General features: G+C 38.7%; 1 protein-coding gene across 2 annotated transcripts in view; it reads right to left on the bottom strand.

Annotated features, from left to right (window-relative positions):
- Positions 1–25,986, bottom strand: part of LOC126237293 (rho GTPase-activating protein conundrum) — a 227,865-nt gene that overhangs the window by 4,705 nt on the left and 197,174 nt on the right. For both annotated transcript variants that reach the window (XM_049947243.1, XM_049947244.1), the window contains exons 10-14: positions 20,959–21,208; positions 18,904–19,090; positions 4,102–4,294; positions 3,839–4,011; positions 2,194–2,378 (exon numbers count right to left, since the gene is read on the bottom strand). In XM_049947243.1, the coding sequence (XP_049803200.1) occupies positions 2,194–2,378; positions 3,839–4,011; positions 4,102–4,294; positions 18,904–19,090; positions 20,959–21,208 (988 nt within the window). The remainder of the gene's footprint in view (positions 1–2,193; positions 2,379–3,838; positions 4,012–4,101; positions 4,295–18,903; positions 19,091–20,958; positions 21,209–25,986) is intronic.

Raw genomic sequence — 25,986 nt, 5'->3', positions numbered from 1 at the left:
CAGAAAAGTCATTATACTCGAACATAATACGTGTTCCAAAATTTTACAACTCATCAATGTTACAGATATAGGTCTGTCTACGGAACACCACTGCAAGAAGGGGGGCAAGTTCCTTCGTGTCCTCTGTGTAAAATCGAACTGGTATCCCATCAGGTCCAGCGGCCTTTCCTCTTTTGAGCGATTTTAATTGTTTTTCTATCCCTCTGTCATCTATTTCGGTATCTACCATTTTGTCATCTGTGCGACAATCTAGAGAAGGAACTACAGTGCAGTCTTCCTCTCTGAAACAGCTTTGGAAAAAGACATGTAGTACTTCGGCCTTTAGTCTGTCATCCTCTGTTTCAGTACCATTTTGGTCACAGAGTGTCTGGACATTTTGTTTTGATTCACCTACCGCTTTGACATAAGACCAAAATTTCTTAGGATTTTCTGCCAAGTCAGTACATAGAACTTTACTTTTTAATTCATTGAATGCCTCTCGCATAGCCCCCCTCACACTACGTTTCGCTTCGCGTAATTTTTGTTTGTCTGCAAGGCTTTGGCTATGTTTATGTTTGCTGTGAAGCTCCCTTTGCTTCCGCAGCAGTTTTCTAACTTGGTTGTTCCACGGTGGCTCTTTTCCATCTCTTACAATCTTGCTTGGCACATACTCATCTAACGCATATTGTACGATGGTTTTGAACTTTGTCCACTGATCCTCAACACTATCTGTACTTGAGACAAAACTTTCACTAAACAGAAAAATCTTCCTACCTTTTTTAATATTTGTATTTACGGCCGAAATTGCTTTATGATCGCTGATTGCCTGTTCTGCGTTAACTGTTTCAAATAGTTCAGGTCTGTTTGTCACCAGAAGGTCTAATATGTTATCACCCCTGGTTCTCTGTTTAATTGCTCAAGGTAGTTTTCAGATAATGCACTTTAAAAAATTTCACTGGATTCTTTGTCCCTGCCACCCGTTATAAACGTTTGAGTCTCCCAATGTATATCTGGCAAATTAAAATCTCCACCGAGAACTATAACATTGTTGGGAAATCTACTCGAAATATTTTCCAAATTATCCTTCAGGTCCTCTGCCATAACAGCTGCTGAGCCAGGGGGCCTATAGAGACATCCAATTACCATGTTTGAGCCTGCTTTAACTGTTACCTTCACCCAAATTATTTCACATTTCTGATCCCCCATCAATTTCCTTCGATACTATTGCCCTTTTTATCGCTATAAACACGCCTCACCCTTCACTGTCCAGCCTGTCTCTGCAGTATACATTCCAATCTGAGTTTAGAATTTCATTAATGGTTGCATCTGGTTTCAACCAACTTTCTGTCCCTAGTACTATGTGGGCATTGTGATAGTTTATTAATGAGAGCAGTTCTGGGACCTTTCTATAGACGCTCCTGCAGAATGAAGTCTTAATAGAACAACTAAATGAATTTTTTATTTCTTCCATAACCATAATGAAGCCTAACTAGTTTATGGAAAATACAGAAAAGTCACTCATTAGAACAGCTCAGATAAATACTAAAAACGAAAAAATAAGTTTCCAAGACAAATCTAAAATAAAGTCGAAACCCATCATCTTGGAAGAGAATGAAGAAATCCTGGGCACAAAGGAAGGAATGACATGCAAAGAAATGACTGATTCATTGTAATACAGAGAATATGAAATGAGAGAACAAGAAGAAACGGCATTGTATTTCAATTAGCTTTTGGTTTATTGCAATATCTGGTGACATATTTCTAACCTTCCTTTTTTTATCAAACCAGTAAAATATCCAAGTTTGCAACAATGTTCAAAGCATGGCTTGATTATTTATACAACACTCATGACTGAAAGAACATTCCAGTTCAAAGATAAGGATTAGTATTTTCTACCTAACATTATTCTATCAGCAGTACTAAGACTTCTGACATGGAGATGCTATTTGTCCCACCTTCATAAGCCCTACAGTATTTTACAACAAACTCTTGTGATGCAGTGATTAGTGTTACCGAACACTAACCTACCTGTCCCAGGTTTAATTCCGTGTTGGTAAGATACCTCTACAACCACTTTCGATAATTCTGTTCGGGTGTCTTTCCTCTTCTTTCATATGCTTATAGATGAACAGTAATAATTTGAGCAAGTAATGTGTACTGGAAACTATTAGATTACATTAGTTTTACTTTTTGCTCCATAGATAATTTTCTTACCGATGTTTCCACCAATCTCGTAAAGGTAATGTGTCTGGAGTGTTATCTCTGGATATCCAGTTGCTAACATACAGCTTAGGTTTCCATTTGGAGCCAATTCTGCTAAAGCTCTAGACTGTGGCTTTCGAGGCATTTTTATTCCGGTCATGGGCACATCTGACCTTTTACTGGCCTCTTCCACAATGCTGCAGAAAGAAAAATTACAGTTCAAAAGTTCAGTAACATGTGAGATCTGGAGATCGTCATACTTTATGTAAATAAACAGAAATGAATGGAGCAAAAAAATTATAGCTGTGGCCATTGGCAACTTTTTGCAATTTTTATCGTACTTTTTCATTAATAAAATGAATAGTTGAACATCTTAAATTTACTGCGCTAAAATTCATTGTACTCTTAAAAAGGAAAATCCCATTCAGGGCATTATTTAAATCACAAAGACACAAATGTGTTGATCAGTGCACAAGCAACAACTAGTTCCAAAACCTAGGAGCACAGTGTTTATTATTTCGATAATATTGACTTTAGCAAAAGTTTCACTTCCAGATACTAAGTGCTAGCCAGCCTTTCTGTCCGCGAGAGTTTAATTTACTATGTATTTCAAACATACACCTAACAGCAATTTTCATGATATCATTGTGTTAACTTAGGTTTTTTAAACACAGGCTGACATCTATAGTAGTACAATAAACTCAGTACCACCTAGGACTGAAGCAAATGAATCAAATTCTCTGTCAGGGTTTCAACTACCTCTTATTGGGCCCTGAAATGAGAAATATCCTGCTCATTGTTCTACCCACTCTTCCCACTGTGGTATTTTGCCACCCTCCCAACCTACACAATATCCTTGTCTGTCCCTATAGAAATCCTGGCCCATCCCTTTGCCTCATGGCTCATATCCTCATATTAGAATAGATGCAAGACCTGCTCCATATGTCCTCCCACTACCACCTACTGCAGTGATGTCCCAGGTATCTCCTATCCCATCAAAGAACACTTGCAAAACCAGCCATGTGATCTACATACAAACTTAACTATAACCACTGTACCACATTCTATGCAGGAATGAGTATTAACAAGCTTTCTGTCTGGATGAATGGGCACTGCCAAACTGCGGCCGAGAGACAGCGGGCCACCCAGTTGCTGAACATTCCATCTAATACAATGTGCTTCACTTTAATGACTGCATCATATCCTGTCCATCTGGCTTCTTCCCAGCAACACCAGCTGGAAGCATCCCTGCAAAGTATCCTTCATTCCTGTAACACCCCTGGCCTCAATCTCCACTAGTCCCCGGTCCTTCAACTGCCTATGCCCTCCCCCACTCTGACTCCAGTACTACACACACCTTCTATCTCGCCCAGAAACAGTGACTGTGTGTGTTTTCTGTTTCTGGTGTGGACATAGTCCAAAAGCTGGATATTTTTATCATTCTTTTTGATTTTGCTTGTCTGTGACTATATGACACATCCATTGGTGAGCAGTAATTTGTCCTTTACATATTGTTGCATTTCCATCCTAGACTTTCCCATTGTCTTTTGTAAGACAAAATTATGTTGCAGGCTTTTATAAGAAAAACAGACTATTGGAAGATAAATTTCCAAAAATGGCTGTTTCCCAGAGGTCATATAATTAACCACAGTCTTACCGAAGAACTACATCACCAGCTGTTGTCGTATCTGTTAACTGCACACGTATTTCATTCAGTTGGAATTGTGGTGCATTTACTCGTATCACTCCATCTTGGAAGTCAACTTCGTTATCAATTTTCCGCGTTATAGGTTCACGTGTTGGGCCCTTACGACCAAGCAATTTTTTCATCTGAAATGGACAACAGGAATAATTCCTTAACAAATGATTAGGTCAAACAGCTAACTAATAGGAAAACATATGAACTAGGCAATACTGTACCGGTTTGCTGTTTTCTTTATGTCCCTTGAGATATCGTTCCTCCTCATTAAGGCGCCTTATCTGTGCAACCAGATCCTCTGGTACCACCCACAGATCATTGCCACACTGCAGCATTTCTTCTGTTAGGCGGCAGCACATTGCTGCTATGTTAACGTGGGCTGTTAGATCACTCTTGTCAGCAGGCTGAACATACCTGTAAAAAGAATTCTCTTGTTAGCAACAAGAAAAACACGGCTTTGTTTTGGTGCGGCCACTCACATCTCTACTTACTACTACTGCTGCTGCCACCACCACCACCACCACCACCACCACAAACATGTCATACCAACACACAGAAATCAAACATTAATTAGTTCTCTGGCATCTACTATGAGGGGGATTCAATAAGTAATGCAACACTTTTTTTCTGAAAGCAGGTCAGTATTGTTTCGTATTCCAGCACACATTATTATTCCCCACTCTTCTCACTACAAAACCCTGTTTCTAAACAATCTCCATTCAATGTGATGCCCTTATGCCATCTTACTGGGTGGGCCTGTATGCCCACATAGTACTACTATCCTTGTCAATGTCAAAGCCAACATCTTGCTGCATCAACAACCTCTCCATCACCAACATACTGCTTCTCATGGAGTGCATTCTTCATTGGGTCAAACAGATGGAAGTTGGAAGGTGTGAGACTGTAAGGTGGATGAGGAGGAAAACAGTCTAACAAAGTTTTGTGAGCTCCTCTCGGATCCACAGACTCGTGCGAGGCCTTGCACTGTCATGAAGAAGGAGAAGTTTGTTTGTATTTTTGTGGTGACAAAAGACTTGTCATTTCTTCAATTACCTGAGGATGGCACAATACACTTCAGAGCTGATTATTGTACCATGAGGGAGGACATCAAAAAGAACCCCTTCAGAGACCCAGAATACTGTAGCCATGACATTACTGGCTGAGGGTGCAGCTTTGAACTTTTTCTTTGAAGGTGAATTGGTGTAGCGCCACTCTGTGGATTGCTGTTTTGTTTCCAGTTCAAAGTGATGAACGAATGTTTCATTGTCTGTGATGACATTTGACAAAAAATAGTCAGGCTCAGCCTTGTAACATGCAAGTAATTCTACACAGATGGCCTTTCATTGCTTTTTATGTTCTTCTGTCAGACAGTGAGGAACCCAGCAGGTGCAATCACCTTTGAGTACCCCAACCGGTGGACGAATGTGTCGGCACTACTGACAGGGAAGTCCAGTTGTGCAGTGAGGTGTTTGATTGTGACCTGCCATTCACCTTCAATGAGTGTGTCACATATTCCAGCATTGCAGGAGTCACAACTGCGTGTGGCTGGCCAGCGCATGGGAGATCAGGCAGGTTTGGGCAACTTGTTGCAATGATGACAGATGCCTCACCTGGCCTCCGTAGACATTCTGCAATTGCCTATGAGTATCTACAATACTCTGCCTTTTCTGTAAAAGAAACTCAATGACAGTTTTCTGCTTGGAACACACATCTGTTACAGATGCCATTCTGAAGGCTACGTATAGCATCACCACCCATCAGAACTTCATGAAACTGTAGGGGATGAAGCAAGAATATTCCACAACATCCCCCTTTTTTCCAGCTGAAATTGGCTGAGAAAAATATGTGTTGCATTACTTATCGAAAGGCCCTCACACATAAAGGCCACTGACAAATCTTACTGACCAACACAAATGCAAAAACCAGTATTCACATCTCAATCCAGCAGAAGGGGACTCAGTAAGTACTGGTATTTGGATTCAGAATTCACCTTATTTGGAACAGATTCATTGGAAGCCATATACTATTTGGATTGTTTCTTGGATTTTGGGGTATAGTGCAGAACTCAGGATTCATCAGTGTGGACAACTCATACTTTCTTCAAACGCAGCTTTCTAATCTACTCTGACAGTTCCATCAGCTTCTTGTCCACTGTATGCAGTGGCAACACCTTGTGAGCTGACAATGCATTCAACACCATCTTATAATGTAAAATGTGAACTGCTGTTACCATTCTCAGAATTAATGGCCTCTGCTACTCACACACATTCATTTCAGCCCAGTTAATGAAGACCGAAAGATGTCGATTAAGGGGAAAAACCTGTGGGGTCAAACATTTTTGCACAGTGCTAAGAGGATGTGTCCAAAACAATGTACTAAAAATACTGACCAGTGGGGTGTTTGGGTTGGTGTGGGGGTGGGTTTAAAGGTCCCTTTTTTACATTTTTCTCAAGTAACTCGAAAACCACAGCTTCTAGCAAATATGTTTCCCACTACAAAATTAAAACTATTTTAAATTTCCTACAAGAAAAGGTCCTGTTTATTTCTTCTGTAGGACTGTCAGTTTCCACATTCAGGTGAGTTAAAAATAGTAGATTATTAAAAATATTATTCTAGCTTTATAAAATTAATGTTTATATTCAAAAGAAGTGGGTTAAAACAGATAATAAATTTGTGTACAACATCTTAGTGTAGTGGAACCGAGTCAAAGAATAACTTGCATTCCAGGGGGGTGTAATAGGATGGAAGGGGGATATGTGTGGGGTAAAGCACTTGATTGTGTTCATGCACTTACCTCCTTCACAAGTCTGCAAACTGAAGCTCGAGCAGGTGATTCTCCCCCTTTGTCTAACCCACTGCATCATAAGAAGCAGTTACAGGTGTTTCATAAAGTTATACACATCCACCACAATGCACTTTATTAATAACTGGCAATATAGTGCACGGACATGCACGGGGTTTGTTTATTTTCCACAAAGTGTGTTAACACTACATGTGAAGCAAATATGACTTATTAATAATTCTAATGTAACTAATGCATATGGACAGAATCTATGTAAATCTCTGCACCATTTTCTACGCTGGTGGAGTGGACACTAATTCTAAGTCATCGTGCATGGCAGCTGCAGCATTCTTCCTGGAAAGGCACCTTCTCCCTCTACTCGATTTTCAGTCTACAGACTATAGCTCCTGGGTATTTCCTCTCCACTGATAAAATAACTTCACTGAGCAAGTGTTGATATAGTAGAGTTATTTTCGATCTATTGGATGATTACTTATTTGCTGTTCTTAAGTGGCCATTTTATATAAAATGCATTCCTGTGTGTTTAATTTGTAAGTGTGATGATGTCAGAGAATTATGCAGTATTGGTGGGAAAGGGATTGAATTGGCAAATGTGGCATATTGCTGCTGCCTATAATTGACAGCGCATTGTATAGGTGTGTAATTGTGTTTTAGTCACATGGTGGCGAATTACTGAATTACCAAAAAGTTACTGCACTTCTTTCGTCATTAATTGTGTTACTGGTAGATTTGATAAATATTTTATGTTCGGGAATTGCTGGAACTTGTATAGTGGGCTGTGGAGTAAGTGGAGCCACTTACTATACATCCACAATATACGTTCCAAGATGGGCATGAGTATGTCTGGAGGAAAGGGATTGATCATGTTTTCAACGGTAATCTGCTGTAATGCAGTGCTTGACTTATATTGAAATATCTACAGTTCTGTAACACCTAGGTGACCTACTTTTGTTGCAGAGAGAGACAATTTAAGACCCGGGTCCTCTTCATATTTTGGGAGATGTGAGGCTGGCATGATGCATTTTATACCCTTCATGCTGTGAAAATTATTCCAGGCAGTGTCAATGGAGGTAATGAAATTGACACTGTCAAATATATATTGACAGCATGTTAAAGCTGGAAAAGGCTCTTCTAGTAGTAGATAGCTGACAGCTCCAGCAGCTGATCTTTTTTATATAATGGCTCACTTAAGAACTGAAATAAGTATTCACTAAACTGATGTTATTTTGTCTATTCATATAAGAGAACTGAACAGGAAATGCTGATGAGCTATAGTTTGTCTGTAAAGCAGCTGTCATGATGGGAGAAGTTGCCTTTCCTTGAAGAATACTGCAGCTGTTGTACATGTTGACTCAGAATCAACTTTTCCTCTAGTAGTGTAGAACAGCATGCAGAAATTTACCTGGATTCTGTCCACATACATTACTTGTGTTACTGTTATTAGTAACAAGTATTTCCATTCCATGTACCGTTAACAGATTTTTTTGCAAAATAAACACTCCCTTGGCATGTCTGCACACTGCCAGTGATTTATAAGACACACTGTGGAAGGCCCATATAACTTTGTGGAAGATCTTGTAGTTGCTTCCTGTGATGTAGTAAGTACATAGAGGGGGCAACACCTGCTCGAGCTTCAGGTTGCAGGCCTATGAAGGAGGAGAAGGGCATGAAAACACCATGGTGACCCATCTTCCCTCACTCTTCTACCACACACACCTCTCCTTCTCCACCCTTTTACATCCATGGAACATACTTTATCCCTTGATGCAGTTCTACTGTACTTTTATGTGACACACAATACCCAATTCCTTTGAAAATTAAAATTAATTTTATACCCCTAGGAAAATATTTTTAATGCCCCATTAAATTTCTGGTTTGCAGTCACATACTTTCAGCATCTTCTAATATTTCCACTGTATATCATTCAGCCATCTTCAGAGTGAGCAGAAAGACTGACGCTTCAGTACTCGCTCAGTCCTTTTAAACTAGCGGACCACGCCACTGCAAATGCGACCACAGATACACAGGTGTCAGAGAAATTTATCAGCTGCAAAGAAGTACAATGTGCATGTGCTGCGCAGTTGATCTACACTGAGATGCCAGTGTATCGCTCTGAGCTGCACTGTCACAGTGTCTTCGTAAGTTTATTACAAAAAGCGACAGATTCCACGACTTATTCAAGCTGAAGCAATTGTCTCTATTAATTAAATTCGTCACCAAGTGAATTTCAGTTCCTTTTCATTGCCGACACTCTGGAAGATTATATTGATGCTAAAGTTTATTTATGAAGGACTTTGAGAAAAAGGCACTGGAAATTTGCTATCTTAAAGCCCACAATATTTTGGAAGTTTGCTGACAACACGTTTGTAGTGTGGCCTCATGGTGAAGACAAATTACAAGTATTTTTTAACTATCTGAATTCCATCCATACACTCATCCAGTTTACAATGGAAATAGAAAAGGAGCAATGTCTTCCATTTTTGGATGTTTTGGTTCGGCAAAGAGGTGATGGCAACTTGGGACATACACTGTATCGAAAACTGATGCAAATAGCTGCTCCGTCCTTTGCAAATGATGAGTATTCTCAGAACTTTAGTTCACAGGGCACACATCATTACTGACGAGAGCAGTCTGCAAGATGAGCTTCCACAAATAGAGAGAGCTTTTGAAGCCAACAAGTATTCACCACAGCAGACATGTAAGGTACTATGAATAAAACCAAAGGTGGCCATAAACAATGCAGAAGAAGACACAGGAAGATTTAAATCCATGACTTTCCTTCCATATGTGGGAAGTCTATCATCAAATGCAGAACACATTGTCAGCAAGTACAAAGTAAAAATGATTTTTCGTTTTCCACGAAAGACAGTAGCACTCTTGGGTTCCTTTACAGGTGATTTGTTGCTATGGAAGGCTGGGGTTTACACGATCCCCTGAGAATGTAGCCTCTCATATATCTGACAGACAATTCGTACAGTCCGTGAAAGATCTACAGAATACCACAGGTACATCCACTCTTACAGCAAATAAATCAGCTGCAGCTGAACACTTTGTTGATTTTGGTCACTATATTGTACAAAAACATCAAAATTTTAGTGTCTACATTATCTTTCTAGGACTCAATGGTGAAAGAGGCAATTGAAATTTGCTTGGTAATGAATTTAATTAATAGGGATAGTGGATTTAGCATGTGTCATGGAATCCGGCACTTTCTGTAATAAACTTACAAAGAAGTGACAGTGCAGCTCAGAGTGATACACTGACATCCCAGTGTGGATCAACTGTGCAGTGACAGATATAATTCATGCTCATTGTGCTTCTTTGCTGCCAATCATCTCTGGCATCTGTGTACCTGTGGCTGCATTTGCAGTGGTGCAGTCTGTGTGCTTAAAAGGACAGAGTAAGTGTCTGTCTTTTGGCTCACTCTCAAGATGGCTGAATGATATGCAGTTGAAATATTAGAAGAAGCTGAATTTATGAGGCTGCACACCAGAAATTTAATAGAGCAGTCATTGTGCCATGAAAATGTGAAGATGCACAATATTTTTAGTTATCTGCAAACTTTTTCAATTCCCTGCATGTGGAAACCGTTAGTCCTTGAGAAAAAATGAATAGGACATTTTGGTAGGAAATTTAATACAGTTTAATTTTGTACTGAGAAACATTTTTGCTAGAAGCCGCAGTCTTTGAGTTATTCGAGAAAAACTCCCTCCTAGCACTGTGCAAAAATTTGTGACCACACGAGTTTTTCCCCCTTATTTTCCTTCCTTGACTGGACTATTTGGCAATATGTGAGAATCATGTTGAGAACTTATTGAATGATTTCTTCAATAACATCATCTCCTGGATGTCCTGGGTGCACATTTTCCCATCCAAATGCATCAATGAATTACACTCACTTTTTTCCATCTCGGTGAAAATCACATTAGAATGACTCAATTATATGACTGTCAACTTTAAACTGTTTGTTTTAATGTCATAAGAGATGGCAGGATATGTTGGTAACACCAAAATACAAGTGCATGTTTGTTAGTGCCATCCCTCCTGATGAACCAAATTCTTATAAGTGTCTTTTGGAATACATGTTCACACATCAAGCATAATTGTGTTGCTTCCGGTTGAAACTTTTCAGATACTCCATTTACAGAGTAACAAAGAAAGCTAAATGTGATGTATGAAATCCTTATTTTATAACTCTAAAATGAGAAAAAGATATTGAATGTTATTTGTCTTGTTTTACAAGTATCAGTCACTGGTAATTTTCCTTAGTAATTAAAATCATCTTTCTGTTTTTACAGTGGCAAATATACATGCTACTATGACAACATGAAAAAAAGAAAAAAAAGTAAAAGAAACTTGGAACTGGGTCTGAAAACTGGCCAATTAAAGTTCTGTAAGCAGCAGAACTGAGCAAGCATCTGTCCCTTTAAAAAATTACAGCAAATAGAGTACCACAATATTAAGATATTCATGGTACTATTGTTTTCCAAGGTATTTAGTCAGGGGAAGAGGGAGCAAGTTCCATCTTCCGTGATAACCGTGTAGGGAGTGAAAGGTATGTTTGTGCTACTGCACTATAGTGCTCTTTGATAGCAAAGGTTAATGAGACCTGGCGCTAAAGGTCTGTATGTTCACAGAGACTTCTGATATCTGTTAATTCAGAAATAGTGTTGTGGAGCAAGTGTTAAAGTTCTCAGGTCTGGGAGGGTCCAGGCACCCCAAGCCTCTATATTGTGCCCACTCATCTCTCTTTTTCATTTCCACTGTCTCCTCTCTCTTTCCTCCCACTGTTTTTCTGTCTTTCTCTTTTACTGGCAGCTGACCACCTGTTCTCCTCTCTCTTTGGCTACCACTGCTATTGTCTTTGTCCATCTGTCTTTCTCTTTTACTGATACTTTTTCTCTCCCATTACTGTCTCCTCCCTCCTCCTCCCCCATTGGCACTGTCTCCTTTCTCTTCCACTATCGCTGTCTCTCCGTCATTCTTTTCCAGCACAAAAAAGCGTGAACATGTTCAAATGTCAAAATTTTTGGTGAGGATGGTGGAATGAGGATTGAGGTAGCTGGTTGAGGCAGCACTCCCCAATCATCTGTCAGTATCTTTTAAAAGGGAACATATTTGCCTTTTTTGTGCTTCAACAGGAGCATTTCTCTGCTAGTTTCCTTCTTTTCCCTGTGATAGCAACATACACAGCTTATGTAAAATGAATCATATAGGTCAGTAAATTTTTAGAACTTATACACTTCGACACATTTATATACTTTGATACATATAAACAATAAATAAGTATGCATGATATAAAGTTAACACAAAATCGTTTGGTGTACTTTTTTTCTCAATACTTTGCTCATCAATCGAAATTCATTTAAAAGCAACCAGCTTATGATTTGTGTTATAAGACAGTAAAATGTTATTAGAAATATTTAACTGGATTTGTAGTCTTCATAGTTTTACATAATTTTTGCTAGTCATGTAAACTTCGTTTCAGGTAGTTAAGACTCTTTTTAGCCTATTTTGCATTGTATTTGTATAGGTGTGAAGTGCCCATTATACAGAGACAGTGTGCTATAAAATATTACTGGTGAACAAATACTGACTAAAACATAGTTTGGTGACCTCAGAACCTTTGCAATGATCATGGAACCCTCGCTATGTGCCACAATGTCAATTAAAACTGTATTTATGCTTCAGTCTGGACATTATACACATATTTTGCTGCATAAGTACAACTACTTTGTAACCTGGACCTCGGTACCAGATAACGATACTGAGAAAAGTTTCGAAGTTCTATGAGAATATCATCTTAAGAACATACCGTACAGATTGACACTCTCCCATCCATGGAAATTATTGATGTGGCCATCCCAACAATTGGTTTTCTTCATGCCCAAAAAATTGTGGTTTTTCAGGATTTTCTCAGAAATTGCCCATGAACAAATGTTGCTTTTATAAGCCGCCTAAGGTCCACCCTAGACCACACCTAATGCAGAAGAACCAATCAATTTCCTCAATTTGCCTAGGCTTGAGAAAGTTCGGTAATGTTTAAATTTTGGTCTTTTACTGTAGGACAGCTATAGTATGCTAGTTCTTCCAATAAGTGTATAAATAGTCACGAGGACAAAGGCTACCCAAAACAGTTGACCCCTTGTCAAATGTGTCAATAGAACCTGAGTCATGATCCTCTGAAAAACCACATTTTCGTGTGCTTCTTTTTGGAACAGATTGGCCCCGTGCATGGACCAATTGTATTTGCGAAGATATGTTCAATGTTTAATAAGAAATTATATTTATTCTCTATTTCATTCCAGTGTGTATTTTTGGTGTGTGTCCAATATTCCCCGAATTGCTTATGTTTAAATCACGTCACAACTTCTTTAAAATAACAATATACTTGAATTGCTATATTTGGAGGTGTGGCCCAGTCCTGGCTTTCAGCGGCCCTGTGCATCCTCACCATTGCGAAATAAATATTGTTCAATGATAGGGACCTGACCAGCCAGAATGGTTGTATAATCATTGGCTGTAATGCAACCTTGCAGAGCAACCATGAATATCTGTAGAACACCATGATAAGCCTGCCCAAATCATCACCAAACTCCTGCCATGTTTCACTCTTAGCATCAAGCAGTCTGCATTGTAGGCTTGGGGCAGCATAAGCTACATGTAAACTCAGCCAAAAGTTTGAACCTGTGTGAAACAGAACCAATAGGGTTTCTTCCATTGTTCCATAGTCCAGGTTTTATGGATTTGTGTTGCTGGTGTGTGGTTTTGGAATCACAGGTGGTCCTGCAATTCCCAGCTTATGGAGCTCCCTTTGTCTTGTTTTGATGCTGACAGGATTCATGAGTGCAACTTTCAGTTCTGCAGTGACTTTTGCAGCTGTCATCTTTTCATTTCTGCATTGTGAGTTAGCATGTGAAAGTTTTCTCATCTCCTGAATGCATATAAATCTTCAATACAGTGTCACTTGAAATACCAAACACTTTGGCTGTCTTGGTTATCGAAGCACCTGTCATACCAACAATGTGCCCATGGTGCACTCACAACTATACAAGAACTATTCTCAACATGACTGACACACTTGAACCATACTGAGGACGCCACACATATGTCATTCATGGTCAAATACAGCAGTGCCACATGCTGGCTTGGCTAGCACCTGCATTTATGTTCAAGCATACATTTCTCATGGTGTTTCCATATTTTTTTCCTACCACTGTATAAGTGGCAAGTAATTTGTAGCAAGAAATTTCTCACTTTACATAATATGTTAATAATTTAAATGATATAATTCTACAGTGAGCCTAAAATTCTATCCTTTTCTTTCTGATCTTAAAATATAATGATATTATGAAAAGGATAGTTGCCACTCACCATATATAGTGGAGATACTGAGTCACAGAGAGGCACAACAAAAAGACTGTCATATAATGAGCTTTCAGCCAACAAGGCTTTCATCAGAGATAGAACACACACAAACTCACTCAAATGCAACACACACATGACCACACTCTCTGGCTGCTGAGGCCACACTGTCACCGCACCCCCTTGCTTTTCCAGTATGGGCAAGACAGTGAATACAAAATCATAAGTCTGACATTCCCTCAGAGATATGAAGAGAAATGTGAGTTGCTCACTCATTTTGTCACTGGGCATGAAAAACAGGTGTCACATCCCACACCAGAGACAAAGCTACCCATTCATTTGTGGCACAGTGGTTTACCTGTAAATACCAAATTCAAGTATATAACCACCATCAAAATAAATAATGTAAATCAAATAAGTACTTTTCTGGGCTCAACACAGTGTTCAGATTGAGACTTTACTATGAGGGAAGGCTGAATGTTGTTGACAGACATAGTTAAATCTGCCAAGAGTGATCCAGGGCAAAGGAATTTGGAATTGCAAGGGCAGGTAGAACACTTTTGCGCAAACCCATACATCCCATGTGACTGGAATCAGTTCCTTCAATTTGGATAAGAGACTGACTGTCCTATAGCTCTGATCTTGTACCAACATGAGTTCCATCTGTGCCTCCTGCAGATCTTTCTGGCAGGGAAATGTCATCACATTGGTGGTGAGGAATACAAGGCAGCACTCCAAATGTTTGTGACTGACTCTTATGACATGGATGCACAAATGTTAGTGCACCAGTTATGGAGAAGTTAGCATCATTTTATGGCATAATAAGTATCAGTTTTTGCCAGAATAATCATACAAACTCTTTTTTATAAAAAATTTAGACATTTAATTTAAAAAAAATAGCCACACAATGTGCATAAAGATGAAACTGGTCACAAAAAAGTTATTGGAGATAAAACAATAATAAAAGAGAATAAATAGTTTTTATTCTCTATAATATGAGCTTTTTAGTGGAATATTTTCTTCTGCATAAATGTCAATAGATTTTTTCCAAAACAGTCTTTGCTTATTTTCTTCTTTTGGCTCTATTTAATTATTAAGCAACTGATTGTTTCTGCTGAGAATCAGCAGCATTTTCTCGCTGGTGAACAGAGTGCTCTGACTTAAGGTGTGTCTCAACATTATCTTCCTTTTCCCACCCAGTTCAATAGTTACAAAATCTGCATGACATTGATTTTGAATCTGTTGCACTGATTTTGAATCTGTTGCATATAAGTCCTGATTAGCATATTGTACATCCCTTTTGCGGGATGTGTGAACCAATCTTGCACTTAACAGGAACTCTCAGCATGATCGTTTTTCTGTGGACATTACAACATAGCACTGTGGATGCAAGCATAGACAAATGAGAATTCTGAATGCCCAATATGTGTGGAGCGATGCAGTAGGGGGGAGGGGGAGGGGAACAAACACTACCTCCTTTTTGCAGGTCAGCCAGCCCATACCTTTGTTCTGTTTTTCTCCAAGAGCAAGACAACACATGGGTTGATGATCCATTCTGATGTCCTGAGAGTTGCAATCAAATCCCCTGATGTCTCTTTGCTCATTTCAGTGTAAGAGAAGAAAGTAATTAGCCATGAGCTATGTACAATGCAAAGTAAAGTAGAGTGCATAAAGCATCTGGTAATGGCTACTATGGAAGTACTTGCTGAGGTTGTAAATGAGGTAGTTCACAGCTGACGTCTACCAATATTTTATGCAACCACAGTTCAAAACACACATGCTTACAATGGCCTTGTTATAGTGTCCACATTTTCACATAATATCAACTTTAGCTATCAGACAAATATATGTGTTTCTTTGTTCTAGGATGTTAAGTCCCACGACTGAGTCCTACATTGCCATATGTGGTGTGTAACTCACGGAAACCATTCAAACACCCACTGTTTGATGTGGGACCAGAGCTCAACTTAAGAGTGCATTCGTGTATAGGTGCAGTCTTTATCCTACTAACACATTCTTATGAGCGTTTCCTTTCCAATTTCAACTTCGCCTGATGTTCTGCAATACTAGTAACCTCAAACTGATTAGTTTTTAAATGCTTCTGAACGTAAACTATTTCTATCTCTCGCAGAATAGCTAACCTGGATAGAATTCTCTACAAATAACATTTACTATGTACATTCCCACTTTTGGATTTTGAGGTAGAACTTGCATCTATATGTATCGAAATTTCCTTTCCAGATCAAACAATGGAAAATCCAGGATGGACTGTAACAATATTCTGTCTGACTTCAGCCACCAGAGACTGTGCTCGTGTGTGTGTGTGTGTGTTTGTCTATTTTTGACAAAGGCCTTGTTGGCTGAAAGCTTATTTTGTGACAGTCTTTTTGTTTGTGCCTATCTGCAACTCAGCATTTCCTTTCAAGATGACACTGATATAATAACACAGGCCAATGATGGAAAACTTTTTTTGCTGATAATACCTTATTCTTATGTTTTTAGGGTGGGAAATCCAAATATGATACTTAAAAAAGTGTATCTCTCACCATTTCTTCACATTTTACAGTTAAATTAATTGAATTTAGCGATTTTTTAAAGAATTTAACAGCTTTTATGTAGTTAAAATAATTTAAAAAGGAGGTGTCATGAATGTAGATGACATTGGTAGCACTGCTGAAAAACATTTGCTGGCAAAAAAAGGTCAGTTCTATTTTTGTGTTAACAGATGGTGTTTTGTTTACTGTCAACCTAACCTCACTTTCCCATTTCCTGTACATGTGCTCAGTATAATGTATAATTATGGTTGTAAAAACTCTGCTGGCAGTTTTGTTATATTTGTGGTGAATTTGTGATTAAAAAACACAAAAGAAACATTACAGACTTTACAAAAAAGGTTATCTATTATACTTTGGATCTAAACTTGGTGATCGAGATAAATCTTGGGTGCAGCATAAGGTATGTTATGTGTGTGTTGAAGATCTGAGAAAATGGTCCAAAAAGGAGGAAAAAACCTTTAGATTTGCTGTTCCTATGATATGGAGGGAGCCAAGAAATCATTCTGATGTTTGCTACTTTTGCAGTGTTGATATTACTGGTCATAATGCGAAAAACAAGAAGGTAATAAGCTACTCTAACCTTCTGTCCGCCATCTGACCAGTAGAGCATGGTGTAGATTCGCTGGTTCCTGGACCACCAGATGATTTAAATTCTATTCCAACAGAAGTATTTTCTGTTGTACAATCTGATTTGGATGAACCAGATGATGATGAATTCCAATGTAATGCAGAAAGTCTAGAGCCCAAATTGTTTACTCAGACTGAGCTTAACGATTTGGTTAGGGATCTGGGCATAATGAAAGAAAAAGCTGAATTGCTTGGCTCTAGATTAAAAGAAAAGAACTTATTGGCAGCTGGAACCAGCATATACGTGTATAGAAAGAGAGAGCAGCAATTTTCCAAGGTTTTTCAACAAGAACGTGATTTAGTGTACTGCTCAGACATTCCCGGTCTGATGAATGAGTTTGGTATTGAATACAAAAAGGAAGATTCATCCAAATCTAGTTTTAGGCTGTTTTATTACACAATGGTAACATGTATGCATCTATACCTGTTGGACATTCTGTACATATGGAACAAAGCTATGAAAACCTAGAAATAGTGCTAAATACAATAGGCTATTCTGCTCATGGTTGGATGATATGAGGCGATCTGAAAGTAACATGCATGCTTCTTGGTCAGCAAGGTGGCTTTACGAAATTTCCATGTTTCTCGTGTGAATGGGACAGTAGGGCTAGGGGTCAACACTGGTGCAGAAAGAAGTGGTCTGTGAGAGAGTCTTTAAAACCTGGTGAGAAGAACATTCTACGTGAAAACCTTGTAGATTTGTAAAACATACTCCTACCACCTCTACATATAAAGTTAGGCCTAATGGAACAATTTGTAAAGGCTTTGCCTAAAGATGGACCATGTTTTAAGTATCTCTGCCAAAAGTTTCCACACCTTTCAGAAGCTAAACTAAAAGAAGACGTCTTTGTCAGACCTGGCATTAGAAAACTGATGACTGATGTTAACTTTGAATCTCCAATGACCTTAAATGAGAAATAAGCATGGGTATCATTAAAGCTAGTCATTAAAAAGCTCTTAGGACATGAAGAAGACCCAGAATATGTTTCTATTATAGCTACAATGTTAAAGAAGTTCAAAACTTAAGGATGCTTAATGAGCCTGAAAGTTCACTTTTTAAACAGTCACCTTGATTACTTCCTGGACAATATGGGAGATGTTAGTGAGGAGCAAGGAGAGAGGTTTCACCAGGACATTAATGTGATGGAAAACGCTACCAAGTCTGCTGGAACACCAACATGATGGGGGACTACTGTTGGTCACTTCACCAAGAAGTTCAGCAAGCGACTCATGATAGAAAAAGCTACACAAGAAGCTTCAATGAAAAAAGAGAAAGAAAATACAAACGAATTCCAGCTGACAAGTGAAACCTCTATTAGCACATATCATTGTTTTAAGTAGCTTACTGCAAATACAAACCACGCTTTTTTTCTAAAAATGCATTTCATTAATTTCCCCATTTACTGTATAGCATAAGATTTTTATACTATGTAATAAAAAGCATATTGCTCAAAAACTATGGGTGATTCAAAAAACCTAAGGCTAGTTTGGATTCAGCTCATAAAAATCTATAAAGATCAGCTATCAAAGTAAAAAAAGTTTAAAAAAAAATTTTTTGTTGGCCTGTGTAATTCATGTGCCCCACATTGGTTTAAGCTTTTCCTTTTACATACCCAAACAACACTGCAGACACTTAAAGATATTGAATTATACGACATGTTCTGTTATCTTACCTTGGATGAAACAATGAAGGGGCAATTATCATAGCAACATTGTGCAAGGTCATTTTGTTCTCTGACTGGTGGTGTATAATTTGCAGTAAGAAGCTGAAGAGGGCTCGTAGAGTATAGCGACACTCAGAAGGTAACAGAAGCACCAGCAGATTGAGAGCTCGTTGTCTCAACTCACTTGTAGGCAGTGCTGCACAAATGTAAGACAGAAATATGGAATTAATTATGTCATTTACAGTAAGACAGAGAAAGAAGCCATATTCTCTTAAACAACAAAAATTACAATATGACCAAAAAAGACACACATAAGACAGTTTTGCCATTGATCTTTCTTTTACTTGGGGCAACAGGTGAAACAAGAGTTGAAAGTGCAAAAAGAAGATAGAAGCAGCAGTGTATAAAAATGATTTGCAGTCTTCTCCAATTAAAATTTACTAGAATTAGGAAACTTCATTTTCTCTAATCAGAGTACTCAGTCAGGAAAGTCAAAGCAAAGAAGTATAAGTTTCACTTGATTAAAACTGTGGTAACATTTCCCGTAATTCTTAACTGTAATTAGGTACGGCATTGATAAAGGAACAAGGAAGCAAGTAAATAATTTTAAAAAATTACAGGAAGCGACAGGTAATGCCACACCTGGTCGAATAAATCAAGGAACATTTACAATAAATCAACCTGGACTACTGTTTGGCCAATGCTCAGAAATTTGTGGAGCAAACCACAGATTTATACCGTTGAATCACTAAAACTAGCTTGATGTACATGAGCACAAGCTGTCCTGCCACCATCATATGGCAGATTGACATAAAACTTGTGACAATAGTTTTGTAGATTAAAAAACGCTTTAAAAATAGTAGCTGAAATGAGAAAACTACCCAGTGCAAGTCCACTGTCATTAAATAAGCTGTCATAGAACCAACTGTGACAGCTCATGCTGCTTGCTTGTACTATAACACTTAACGAACTTCTTTGTGTACATCAACAGTAATGAGATGCTCTTTGCACTATCATTTCCTACCTTTGTAGCAGCAGTCATTTGGTTGAGATGCACATGAACAATACCTTAATGTGCACTCAGTTACCAGTGTTATTATTTGTTAAACTTGTTAAACAATCAATAGGAAAAAAATGCAGCACCAGTGAAGCGGCAGTGTTTAAATAGGAGAGGAGCAGTTACATGAAGGGAATTCTGTTGTAGCTGAAGAACACCCTCCTTCGCTGGCCAAGCAAGAGGAGTTGTCATAAGAATAGCAGAAATTGGTCACAGTGTCAAAAAAATTAAACTGCAACTGATGCTGTAATCTCTTTCCAATTTATTGCTAGAGTTTTAGATACCCAGCATGTCTAACATGCTGGAAAAAATGTTAGACAATTACCAGTGCTATGACAGTTTATAACCTGACAGGTGATTTGCACTGGATAGTGTTTTTGTTTTGACTACTATTTTAAACTGTTTGTTTTTATGTTGCCTGTATGTAAGACTATTTGTCAAAGGTTTTATGTTTGTTGCCCATATCCTGGTGGCTTGATAGTTTGGTGGCTTGTGTTCATGCACATCAAGTAACTTTGATTGATTCTGTTTACGGGCGTACCTGCCACTTCTTGTAATTTTCTTATCTTTTTTTTCCTTTCCTTTAACAAAGTTGTATGTGATTACAGTCTTTCCTTTACATCTACTGATTGAAAATGACACAGCAGCCAAAACTGGCCAATATTAAAAAAATAAATGATATTTATTGTTGGAGATGGGTAATGTTGTCATTTCACAAATTTTGTACAACTGTGGTACCTGACAAAAGGAAAGTGATATGTGAAATAGTTTTTTGTATTCTGTTTTCAAGATTTAGCACTACTTAAGAACTGAAATTTTATATGCATCAATAATTGACTTGTCACTTTAGATAAATAATGTCACTTTACAACAGGAACACACTTTTTTTTATGGAACACTGCTGGAAAAATTAAAAGCCTGTTGCTATGCCCATTTGTCAGGTCAGTTCATTGAATGAATAGTGGCACATAATTATCATTATTATGGTGTCCCAATACTGTACTAACCGTGCACTTGGTAGAACATGTCTGTAAGCTCTGCAGTAAGCAAGGGCTGAGGTAATTCTCTCAAGAGCTTTTTGAGAACTGCAGCAAGCTCGTGTGGACCAGCACCAGAAATGCGTGCTTCGGCAGCTTCAGGCTGTCGGTAGAACTCTGCTTCAAGGCCAGCCAATAGCGCATCCACTCGCTGCTGTAAACCAGGTACACGAAGTAGTCCTTCTTCTCGCAGTCCTCTCCTTTCCAGTTGTGCCAGCAGCTGCACACATTACAAGAATCTACATCAGTCCTACTGTCATTTGTAATTTTGTTGCAGTCATAGACCAGGTAACTAATGAGGAGGTACTGAGTCAAACAGGGGAGAAAAGAAATTTATGGCACAACTTGACTAAAAGAAGAGATCACTTGATAGGACACATCCTCAGGCATCAATGGATATGATATAGTCAGACTAGTAATGAAGGGGAGTGTAGGGACTAAAAATTTTCGAGAGATGCCAAGGCTTGCCTACAGCAAGCAGCTTCAAAGGAATGTAGGCCTTAGTAGTTATGGATAGATGAACAGACTTAAATATGATAGACTAGCATGGAGAGCTGCATCAAACCAGTCTTCAAAATGAAGACCACAGCAACAACAACAACAACAACAACAACATAATTCCTACCTCCTACAAATGTTGCTGAGTCTAATGAGTTTTATTTTACTTTGCAAATACAGGTAGGACATGCACATGACCACATTATATTGGATGTAATAAGCACAACTCAAGGTTCACATTACTCTTTTCTTATACAAATTCACGGCTAATGTGTACACTAACAGCAGCAGGCAACAGACTGTTTGGTTAGTATTTTTGTTTTACTGTGCCAGTACACTTTTTGTTTTACTATGCCTGTACACTAGTATGTATTGAAAATTCAGCACTGATTTTACTTCAGACCATCACCAGACTAAAACATGCAATTTGGCACACAACATAAATTTTATCGAATCAACATTACATCTGTAAGAGAACAGTACACATTCTCAATTTCTTTACTTGACACTAAAGAGACGGTCTTTCAACAGATTTTTTGTTACTGGTTATTATATTTCATATTAACTGTTGAATGTAAATAACAGTTATGAATGCATCACAATAATGTTTGTCTTGCTGTGGATGAGGAAAAATATGCAAATGAGTGAGATAATGAAGCCTACTATGAGCATGTATCTTATACATGTAAAATTCATCAATAGTGCTGTCATGTTGTTATCTGAAGTACAAATAACTGCTGAAAGAGTACTGAACTAATACTTTGTTGCAATCAAAATTCTACTGTGGATGAAGACTACTGATCTGGCAGTTGAGAAATGTATCAATCTAGGCTGTATTCAACCATCTCTACACGATCAATTTGGCCTCTAGATGTCCATTGTAAAGAACAGTACAAACCCCCTCCTTAACTGTGCACAAAAGTTGGCAAGGAAACATATTGAACAGAACGTAGATCAATATAATGTCCCCTTCACTGACAATTGCAGGATTTGTCTGTTGACTGATGATCATTGTAGAGTGAGGTGGCCAGATACAAGTATACAGCTCATGAATGTTGTCATGTGAGGTCAGGTGGGTCTCTCATATTTTGGGCTGGCGGCATTGTGTATGGATTTTGCAAGTTCCACATTATTTTTATCATCTGGATATAGCTCTGGATACTAGTATAATTAAAATGTTTTTATTTTCTTACACAATCACAATTATCTTTACAGATGATCAGTTTCAAGAGTTTGAAATGAATATTTACAGATCTAAAAATAAAAAAGGGATAAAAACTTCAAATTGAGATGTCATGTAAAATACATTTAGTATTGTGAAATAATGTGACAGTAAAATGTTCATACCCAGTTGTTCTCTAACTTAAAAGATATTCTTTATAATAGAGGGAAACATTCCACGTAGGAAAAATATATCTAAAAACAAAGATGATGTGACTTACCAAATGAAAGCGCTGGCAGGTCGACAGACACACAAACAAACACAAACATACACACAAAATTCAAGCTTTCGCAACAAACTGTTGCCTCATCAGGAAAGAGGGAAGGAGAGGGAAAGATGAAAGGATGTGGGTTTTAAGGGAGAGGGTAAGGAGTCATTCCAATCCCGGGAGCGGAAAGACTTACCTTAGGGGGAAAAAAGGACGGGTATACACTCGCACACACACACATATCCATCCACACATATACAGACACAAGCAGACATTTTATACAATAGAATCAAACATAGTAAAATACTGAAGCAGAGTTAGTCAAGGTCTACAATAGGGCTTTTCCTCTTCAATAGTTGGTTTATTTACATCACAGTCAGTCAAGTGTCAGCAGCAGGACCAGCATACCACCAGATTTCCACAACAGGAGGCCATTGTACAATTCCATGCTGAAAAGTAATGCCTCTGATTCTTTTGTTATTGTGAAAACTTTTAATGCTCTTTAAAGAAAATAAACACTATTAATGGTCTACATATTTATTCTTCATGTCTACATACTTGTTTCTCAACATGGTCACCTCGGCAATCAACACATTTCTCCTCCCTACAAGAGACCAGTTTGCTGATACTGTCACTGTTGAATGTTTGACTTTGCTGACACAGCCACAACCTCACCTCATCTTGCACTGCTTCATCACTGTTGAAGAGATGTCCTCGAAGGTATTCTTTAACTCTTCGAATTCGAAACTTGATTACAGCTCACTATTTCCCATGCACCAACATTGCTACATTACACATCGCCACGTCACACACTACAATTTGGAGCACTCTAGCAGCAGAGGGCTGCAAATACGTAGACATGAAGAATAAAGATGTAGAACATTAATAACATTTGTTTCGTGTAAAAAGCTTTCAGAGTTTTCATGTAAAAAATTAGGATGCATTACTTTTCAGCACACCCTCATATATACTGTAATCCTTCCCATCCTGTGTGGTAATCCTCCCCTTACCCACTGTTCTGGGTGACGTACCAATAACTCTCCCCATTTCTTGATCCTTGCCAGTCATTTTTCTTCATCGCTCTTCCTTTCCCTTCAACACTTCTGCCAGAAGAAGGAGTCACTGGCTTCAAAAGCCTGCACATTTTCACAACTTTTACTTTTTTTTCGTCTACTGCTGCTTAGTGAGCAGATTTTTTGTATCTATCCAATTATACTGTATATACTGAATTCATATTCAGCAGCTTATTCAGCTCCTTGTTTGCTGGGTAAATTTCTGGTTTCTGCAGTGTGCACAGATATCATCTGTGCACACTGCAGGATGTGTGAAAGATCTTTTGATTTTTATCAATATTTGAAATGTTATTTTTTCAAGTCTGTAAGTGAAAATGCAATGTTGTCTTGTTACTAGTGCATGTATGCCATAGAGAAAGAACAGTAGCTCAAAAGCTAAGACTGCACCACAAATCAGTCAGCTGTCAGTGAGTGGCTGTCTTTTCTCAAGTTTGCCAAGGCGGGACTGTCAAAGTCTCAGGACCAGTACATAGACACATCCATAACCAAACATACACTGAAGAGCCAAAGAAACTGGTACACCTGCCTAATATTGTGTAGGGCCACCGCGAGCTTGCAGAAGTGTCGCAACACGATATGGCATGGACTTGACTAATGTCTGAAGTAGTACTGGAGGTAACTGACACGATGAATCCTGCTGGGCTGTCCACAAATCCATTAGAGCACGAGGGGGTGGAGATCTCTTCTGACCAGCACGTTGCAAGGCATCTCAGACATGCAAGAGTATGAGGGGGTGGAGATCTCTTCTGAACAGCACGTTGCAAGGCATCTCAGACATGCACAATAATGTTCATGTTTGGGGGAACTGGTGGCCAGCAGAAATGTTTAAACTCAGAAGAGTGTTTCTGGATCCACTCTGAAGCATTTCTGGACATGTGGAGCATCGCATTGTCCTGCTGGAGTTGCCCAAGTCTGTCGGAATGCACAACGGGCATGAATAGATGCAGGTGATCAGACAGGATGCTTACATATGTGTCACCTGTCAGAGTCATACCTAGACCTATCAGGAGTCCCATCACTCCAACAGCACATGCCTCCACCAGCTTTAACAGTCACCTGTTGACAAGCAGTTTCCAAGGATTCACGAAGTTGTCTTTGTACCCATACATGTCCATCCGCTTGATACAATTTGAGATGAGACTTGCCCGACTAGGCAACATGGTTCCAGTCATCAACAGTTCAATGTTGGTGTTGACAGGCCCAGGCAAGATGTGAAGCTTTGTGTCGTGCAGTCATCATGGATACACAAGTGAGCCTTTGACTCCAAAAGCCCAAATCGATGATGTTTGATTGAATGGTTCACACAATGACTTTTGTTGATGGCCCAGCACTGAAATCTGTAGCAATCTGTAAAAGGATTGCATTTCTGTCACACTGAATGATTCTCTTCAGTCGTTGTTGGTCTCATTCTTGCAGGATCTTTTTCTGGCCACAGCGATGTTGGAGATTTGATGTTTTACTAGATTCTTGATATTCATGGCACACTCATGAGATGGTCATATGGGAAAATCCCCACTTCATCACTACCTCAGAGATGCTGCATCCCATTGGTCGCGTGCTGACTATGACACCATGTTCAAACTCACTTAAATCTTGATCACCTGTCATTGTAGCAGCAGTAACCGATCTAATGACTACACCAGACACTTGTTGTCTTATATAGGTGTAATCAACTGCAACGCCATATTCTGCCTGTTTCCGTATTTCTATATTTGAATACGCATGCCTGTACCAATTTCTTTGGCACTTCAGTGTATATTGTACTTTCTGGCGACAGTCCTGATACTTTATGAAATATTATTTAAAAAGTAGAGGGAAATAAAATGTATCAAATTTGCTTGATGACAAGGGTATGAGCAGCCACTCAGAACTCTGTAAAATGCAATGAGTAAAGATGACGCTTTCTGTCACACTTTTATTCTGAGAAGTCTATCCTAGATCTTGGTATCTATGATTTCCTTATTGTAGCACTTTTTTTATGGATCTCCAAAAAACTA

Source organism: Schistocerca nitens, chromosome 2, assembly GCF_023898315.1.
Source record: "Schistocerca nitens isolate TAMUIC-IGC-003100 chromosome 2, iqSchNite1.1, whole genome shotgun sequence".
Lineage (NCBI taxonomy): Eukaryota > Metazoa > Arthropoda > Insecta > Orthoptera > Acrididae > Schistocerca > Schistocerca nitens.
Note: the sequence above shows the minus strand (reverse complement) of the source record. Positions and strands in the feature narration are given on the sequence as shown.